General features: G+C 37.9%; 1 protein-coding gene across 1 annotated transcript; it reads left to right on the plus strand.

The window, feature by feature from the left end:
• The first annotated feature begins 145 nt into the window (after positions 1-145).
• On the plus strand, positions 146-6,947 carry LOC104841165 (cytochrome c-type heme lyase). The gene is made up of 7 exons (XM_010582669.1): positions 146-533; positions 1,269-1,417; positions 2,026-2,174; positions 3,315-3,434; positions 4,243-4,329; positions 4,584-4,755; positions 5,055-6,947. The coding sequence occupies exons 1-7, from the start codon at positions 419-421 to the stop codon at positions 5,103-5,105; spliced, it is 843 nt and encodes a 280-aa protein (XP_010580971.1). The 5' UTR covers positions 146-418; the 3' UTR covers positions 5,106-6,947.
• Positions 6,948-7,178: the final 231 nt, after the last annotated feature.

A 7,178-nucleotide genomic window follows, 5' to 3' on the forward strand; every position in this document is an offset into this window, starting at 1 on the left:
GTGTGTGTAACGGTGCCGCGGCCTCGGGCGCGGCGTTCCCGGGTGCGCGTGGGTGTCGCTGCCCGGTGCGGGGCTGCGGCGGGATTCGGGGTGAGGGCAGAGCACCCCCGCGCCGCCCCGCCGCCGGTGGGCGTGAGGAGACGGACTGGGCGGCGGGTGTGGGTGTTAACGGTGGGGAGCCCCGCACCGCTTGTCCCACGCGAGATCCTTCGCTGTCAGTCCTGGTGGGCGCTGTGGATTTTTATTCAGGCTGGGTGTTTATTAAACGGATTTTTTATTCATTTTCTTCAGTTTGTGATGCAGTGACATACCCGTACTGGTGTTCACCTTAATAAATAACCGGTGTAGTTCTGCGTTATAGGTGTTTGCTTTATTTTCTTTAGAAACTTGATCTAAAAAGACCTGGTGTGCGGAAGCCATGGGTTTGTCTGCGTCCTCCCCGGCTGCTGCAAGTCAGTCGCCAAATGTATCCAAGCAATATCAGATGGTGTCTCCGCCTTCAGAATGTCCTATGCATCAGGAAAAAATGAGTGGTAATTATTCTTGAAACTCAAATGAAATAAACTACATGGAAAACACATTGAAAAATATTTGGGGGGGGGAAGAAATGATTCTACAAATAAAAACTTGAGTTTTTCCTTTAGCGAAAATAGCTCTCAAGTAACCTTTCATGAAAAGGAGCCAGTTGTTCACCAGAACAGCGTGCAAGCTGCTTTGTCTGTAGAGACAGTAGGTGCTTGCTGTAGAACCTGTGGGTCGCTCCTGATTGTCGTGTTTTGAGGGGTCCTGCAAATTATTCCCATTGAATGGTACAGCCACAAAGGGTCAGGGAGGTGCAGGGGCCCCTGCAAAGACGGTAGTTGGGGGCAGGTGGTTTTTGCCAGAGAAGATGCAGCTGGAAAAGGGCACCAGATGGGTGGAATAAGATGAATGTCTGGAGGAGGAGAACGTCAGCTCCTTCGTTGACACAGTCAACACATTGATTAACATTGCTGTGGAGATCTTAAGTACAAACAGTTTAGTATAGAGGCCAGCATGAGGTGGGGAGCGAGCATTCAAGGCTACATAAGACGCTAAGATCTTACCATGCTGCTGGGTCCTAAAATGCAGGAAAGAGAGCAGTTAAAACTGTTGCAAAGCTCAGAAGAAAAAGTGAAATACCAGTTTGTATTTATGTGAGCGTTCAGTGAACTTTTTCCCATTTCCTGTCAGGTCTTAAGAGCTTTCATTTTGTAGCAAAACATATACTATTTTTTTCTGTATTTCAGGTTGTCCCATGCACATGAAGACTCCTGATCATAGAACTGAGAATGCAGACGATGTTCCTGCACATCAAGAAAGAGCGTATGAATTTGTAGCATGTCCAGTGAAATCTGGTGCATCTCAAATCAAAGATGACATAGATCCTAGCAACATGGTAACTTTTGCTTATTTCAGATGTTTTCTTCAGTCTTGTTTCTTCTGAAATACTCTCCCTAAAATGTAAATGCTGATACTGTCTAAGGTGGAAACTCTGGCAAATAATGTTATTTTTTAATTTTTAACACCACTTTTTTCATTTTGTGTGCAAATATTTGTATAAAAACAAGTTATGTATTATTTAACATTCTCTTCAAATTTACATCTTTTGATAAAAGGTGGTTTTCCAGTTTGTAAATATGTTTTGCTGTCTATTTCTGTTTGTTAGTTACATGCATGGTTTTTATGCTACAGTAGTGGGTTTTAGGTTCTGTTTAATAGCAGTATGGCTGAGTTCTGATGCGGGTCTCTCCGAGATTTCCTTTGATTTACAAAAAGCACTGCTCTTCTGAAAGTGGAAGTTTAGGCAAAGGGGTTCCTTTAGTCTTCATATGACAAACTTATGCAGAGTTCTGCTGTAAAAGAGAAAGGTAATTTTGGTGGACTTAAATAAAGGCAGAACTTCTTGGTAGCAGCTGATTGATTATGCTTTGATTTTTCTTAAACAGCATAACATAAAAAAAATTTTCATATTCTTGTTTGTTGTTGATTCTCCTTGTTTTCTAGATGCCTCCTCCTAATCAGCAGCCATCCCCAGGTCAACCATTTCCATTGTCAACTGTTAGAGAAGAATCTTCCATTCCTAGAGCACATTCTGACAAGAAATGGGTCTACCCTTCAGAGCAAATGTTCTGGAATGCTATGATAAGAAAAGGGTAAATACACTATGAATTATCAGATGGAATTTGTGAGTCTGAAACTCATGAAGTAATATCATTAGTTACTATTCATTGATATTATTTAAAAGTTTGTGGGCTCTAAGCAGTAAATAATTAACTAGCTCTTTTAAAAATTTCTATTTTTATAAACAGCTTTGATTTAAAGGGTGAGCTGGTCTCAAAGCCATGTCTTCTCTAGTGATCAGCAAGGTGATAGGGAGTGTCAGGCAATTGCTGCTATCTCAAGATTTTCTTAAAAGTCAGTACATAGGCGCAGACAAACTTTGCATGGTTGCCAGCTTTCATACTCAGTCGGCTTCATGCTAATCCTATAAACTGATAGTAAAACTTCTGTGTGAGAACATCTAACTTGACTTTGCAAAATTGCTAAAAACGTGAAAATTGTTTGACAAGTAGATGTTTTCAGTCTTTACAACAATGCAGTGCAGGCAAGATCTAACTGAATGCTAGATGTCTCCTGTGGCCTAAAAAACTTTCTGTGCTGCTGTTTCCTCATTCTTTTGTAATTACTTGTTTGTCATTCTGACACAGATCAACTTCAAAGGCAGATACTATTAAAGCAATAGTAATTCTTAGTTCTACGTATCAATATTGTTCTTAATATGTCATAAGCAGTCTATATTGAGCACACAAATTTTGATCCTGTAAACACTTAAATGTGTTCAATGTTATGCCTGTTGAAAAAGAAGCACGCACGTAGTCATAGTGCAGGGTCAGAGAGATGAAAGGCATTTCTAACTGTATGCAAAATTTATTGAATACAGGACTTCTGTGCATTAGGAATGCAAGTGGGATTTTTCCTAGGCATTTTTACGAATACCGTGGAAGTGCTGATGTTTGCACACCCTGATAACTTTCTGATACAGTTAACCTGTTAATTTAGCTAACTAGAATTTGTGGATCTCTATGATGATAACTTTGATAACTACACTTTTGCACAGAAAATGGAAGTAGTTCTCAAGATGCTTAAGCAGATGAGCCAGAAGTTTCCATACTTGCTTTGTGTCTTTGCATAAAACCTTAAATCTCTTGATTCAAAAGCCCATCAGATAAACTGAGGAAGGTGGAGTAGTTGTGCTGTAATGCTTGTAAGCTTTTCAAATTCTAATTTTTTAGGTGGAGGTGGAAAGATGATGACATAACAGGTGAAGACATGACCAACATCATTAAGATTCACAACCAAAATAATGAGCAAGCTTGGAAGGAGATTTTGAAGTGGGAAGCTCTTCATGCTGTGTACGTACATGTGAAGTGAAAAGCAAATCCTTTGGTTTAGCTCTTGCTTTTGCAGTTCTTTGAAAGTAGAATGTCTCTTTAGTTTTTGCAGAAATATTTTGGTGCTGATACGTCTCAAAAGTTATAGTCTTGTAGGAGCCTGCATTTTGATTAATATGGAGGAAGATTATCCAGAAGAGCTTAACTATAACTGAATAATTACTATGTTGATAAAACTGATGAGCATTTTGGTGGTGTGCATATAATGTGGATTTGGAGAAGTTAACTCTTTATTTTATCTATTTGGGAATTACTTAATTGAGATCTTTATGTCATGAAAAAAGAGATGTAAACTTAGATGAAAAGTGACTGGTGTAAAACCAGCTGTCACCTTTTAGGTCAGTATAGTCCCTGTTCCTAGAAGAGACAGACTAGTTAAGCATTCTGTATGTAGAAATTGTTCTCTGAAATTCCATGATCTTTGTTACACGGTAGTTTGGATTATGGTTTTCTGTTCTTTAATCTATTAAATCTGTGGATTAGATTTGCTGAGAACTGCTCTATTGATAAGTTAGAACAATGGTGTGAAGCATATCAAAGGTACTTTATCATACCAGCAGTCAGTGCTGTCAGAAACTGGGGGACTTTTCAAACCTTTGAAAAAAAAAAGAAAAGCTCGTTTAGGTCACTAGCAATTAATCTCTCACTGTTGCTCTTTCTCCTATTCAGTTTTTCTGTTGCTAAAACAAATTACCATAGTGTTTTAAACACTTAAAATAATACTGTTTTAAAAGGTAAAAATTATTGTCTTTTTTAATTGTGTGCACAGGGAATGTCCATGTGGACCATCACTGATGCGGTTTGGAGGCAAAGCGAAGGAGTATTCACCAAGAGCCAGAATACGTTCGTGGATGGGGTACGTGGGGAGGAAAGAAGGTCTTCCAGCTAGGTGGGAAGGTAGTGAGACGTGTCTGAAAATATGGTATAGAATTTATTTTACGATGTTTCAGAACTGGAATTGCAAGTTATAATTACCAGAAGATAGAAGTACTAGTGGGGATCTTATGCCAGTATCTGGATAAATAAAAAAATCATCTTAAATAGGACTTCCTCTCCAAGGTTCATAATATCCATTAAAATATCTACATGGTCTATTATCTGTCTTTCCAGATATGAACTTCCCTTTGACAGACATGATTGGATTGTTGACCGATGTGGAAAAGAAGTGAGATATGTTATTGATTATTACGATGGTGGAGCAGTAGATAAGAACTACCAGTTCACTATCCTTGATGTTCGCCCTGCGTTTGACTCTCTCTCGGCTGTGTGGGACAGAATGAAGGTAGCTTGGTGGCGGTGGACTTCGTAATTACTCCTGTGGTGTGTAGTCAAAAAGTAAACCACTTTTCTCCTAGACTAAGGATAAGTGAATACCAGGGCTTGAAATAGAAGTTCGCTGCAGCTATCATTATTTTCATCATCACCACTGTTCTTTGGGGGTGGGAAGGGAGGATGAGGAAATCCATTGTTAAGCACACTGACGCTTTATGGTGTTTTGAATGAAATAATAAAGTTACAGTAGCAAAAACATGTATCTTAATTCTCTTAAGAGCTGGGAAATCTGTTCTTATTTTGTCACAGATTCTGTGTAAGCTTGCATTTCATGACTCCAGTGCTGCACCAGATACGTGAGGTTTCTGATTCTGACTGGAGTTTTGAGTCTTACTTAAATAGTGAAGACTGGAAATTTCATACCTGGTTTCACATAGTTACAGTATTTGGATACTTAGATGATGAATAAAGGGTGAAAGATCTGGACTGTTTAAAACTGCATGTTTTCTTAACTATATAAACCCATGTATTTGTTTTCATATGGGCACTTTACCTGTTCAAATACATGCTTCCTCAGAAGACTTTAGTAAAGTTTATTCTGTTGAAGGAAGTATAGCGTAGTATGACTGTTTTTAAAGGTATGGTAAGTTGAAAAGGAGAATATACTCATGCCTTAATCTGCAATTTATCTTTGAACAGAAGAACATCTGTTAGAAGAAGGAAATTAGTGTCAGTTACTTTTAAAACAACATTTCTAAAATGAGATAAAATTGGTATTTAATGGCTATTTATTTAAGTATTGAAAAGGTTTGTTTTTTGATGTAAGAAAACTGTATTCTTCTAGTATTTTCATGTCTTTAATGTGTGTCTCGTGTAATGCATTCAGGACAGAATTAAGCCTTATTTAAAGAAACTGTCATGCAGTACATCTGTATTTTGTATCTTGGCTTCATCAGCTGTACCATAGCATGTTATTTTTACATAATAGGGAATCGCACAAAAGCGTATGACTGCACAGTCGTACGCATTTCTGCATGGTGGTTATAGTGAGACATATTACAGGTGTGTATATAACTTGGCTAAAAGGATATCAAAAGTGCCAAGAAATAAGGCTGATTTGAGCGTTAAGAGTGATGCGTGTTAATGTTGTGTGGCTTAAAGGTTTGATTAATGTTTGTGCTTAATAAGGGAAACTAACTTTTTTTTAAGTCTTCCACTGTAATAGCTTTAAATTTGCATGGCTTGGTAAATTTCAGGTGCCATATACCCCTAAATTTAAATTATTCCTCCCTTTTAGCATATATTACTCTTGAGAATGAGTCCTCTGTGCAAAGGGACGGAATGGAAGGAGTAAGAGAGTATCTTATTGTAGCTTCTCAAATGGGAGAAGCTTTCTTCATTTAACTTCACAACCTTAACCAGGAACCAGCTGTACATTCATTTTCTGAAAGTGGTTATTTTTAACTGACATTGGAAGGTGGTGTTTTTTTTGTGGTTTGTTTGTTTGGGATTTTTTTCTGAGGAGAAAGCCCCACAATGTTTCAGTCACGTAACTTCCCATTTTGGAAAAAATTATTCAGGGAAGCTTCCATACTTTAAGGTACTAATGGAGATGGATGGTTCCCACTTCAGAGGCAACTGTACTGCATGGTAGGAATAAATATTACCCAGAAGTCCAGAATCCTAAGAGAAAATGACGCTCTTACCCCATCCACTTTCCTCATTCCTTTTTCACCTTTTTAGTGATTCCTATATATATATAAATGAAAAACACTTTGGGGCAAAAAAAAAACCAACCTCCATCTGGGTAGGCAATGTATATATGGGAGAAATGTGTGAACTTGTATGAAGCATATCTGATAATGAAAGAGCTGCTCCTCTCTGTTCTAACAGTAAAGACTGAGGCTTACTGCTTTTTAGGGTGGGTTTTTTTGTTTGGTTCATTTATGTGTACATTTGTTAACTTGATATACACAGAATTCTGCATTTCTCAGAACTAAATACGGAAAAGGTACACCAATGTAGGAAGTGCTTCAGAAGCTTCAAAAGAACGAGTTTGCTTTGTTGATTTTGGAAGCATGATACTGATCAGTGCATTATGGAAATTGTAATTGCTGCTAAATCTGGTGAAAGGTGTCACATGCCACTTCATGCGTTTACTGTCTTCTGTTATGTTCCATCTCACATAGCTTCAAAATTGTTTTCTGTGCTACTGTTAATGAGATGTACTTTGTCATCAAACAAAAAGGAGAACCAAATAAATATACTTTTCTTAACTTTGGTATTTGGGGATCATATTTTTAGCTGTAAGAATTAAGATGAGGTCTTGCATGTGTTGTATGAGATTATAGTCTGTTACAACTAATCACATCTTTGAATACATACTACTCATTTATTTAGGTGAATACAGAACCAAAACCCAAGGACTCACTT

This window comes from Haliaeetus leucocephalus, unplaced genomic scaffold (assembly GCF_000737465.1).
Source record: "Haliaeetus leucocephalus isolate CR32 unplaced genomic scaffold, Haliaeetus_leucocephalus-4.0 Scaffold848, whole genome shotgun sequence".
In the NCBI taxonomy this organism is placed as follows: domain Eukaryota; kingdom Metazoa; phylum Chordata; class Aves; order Accipitriformes; family Accipitridae; genus Haliaeetus; species Haliaeetus leucocephalus.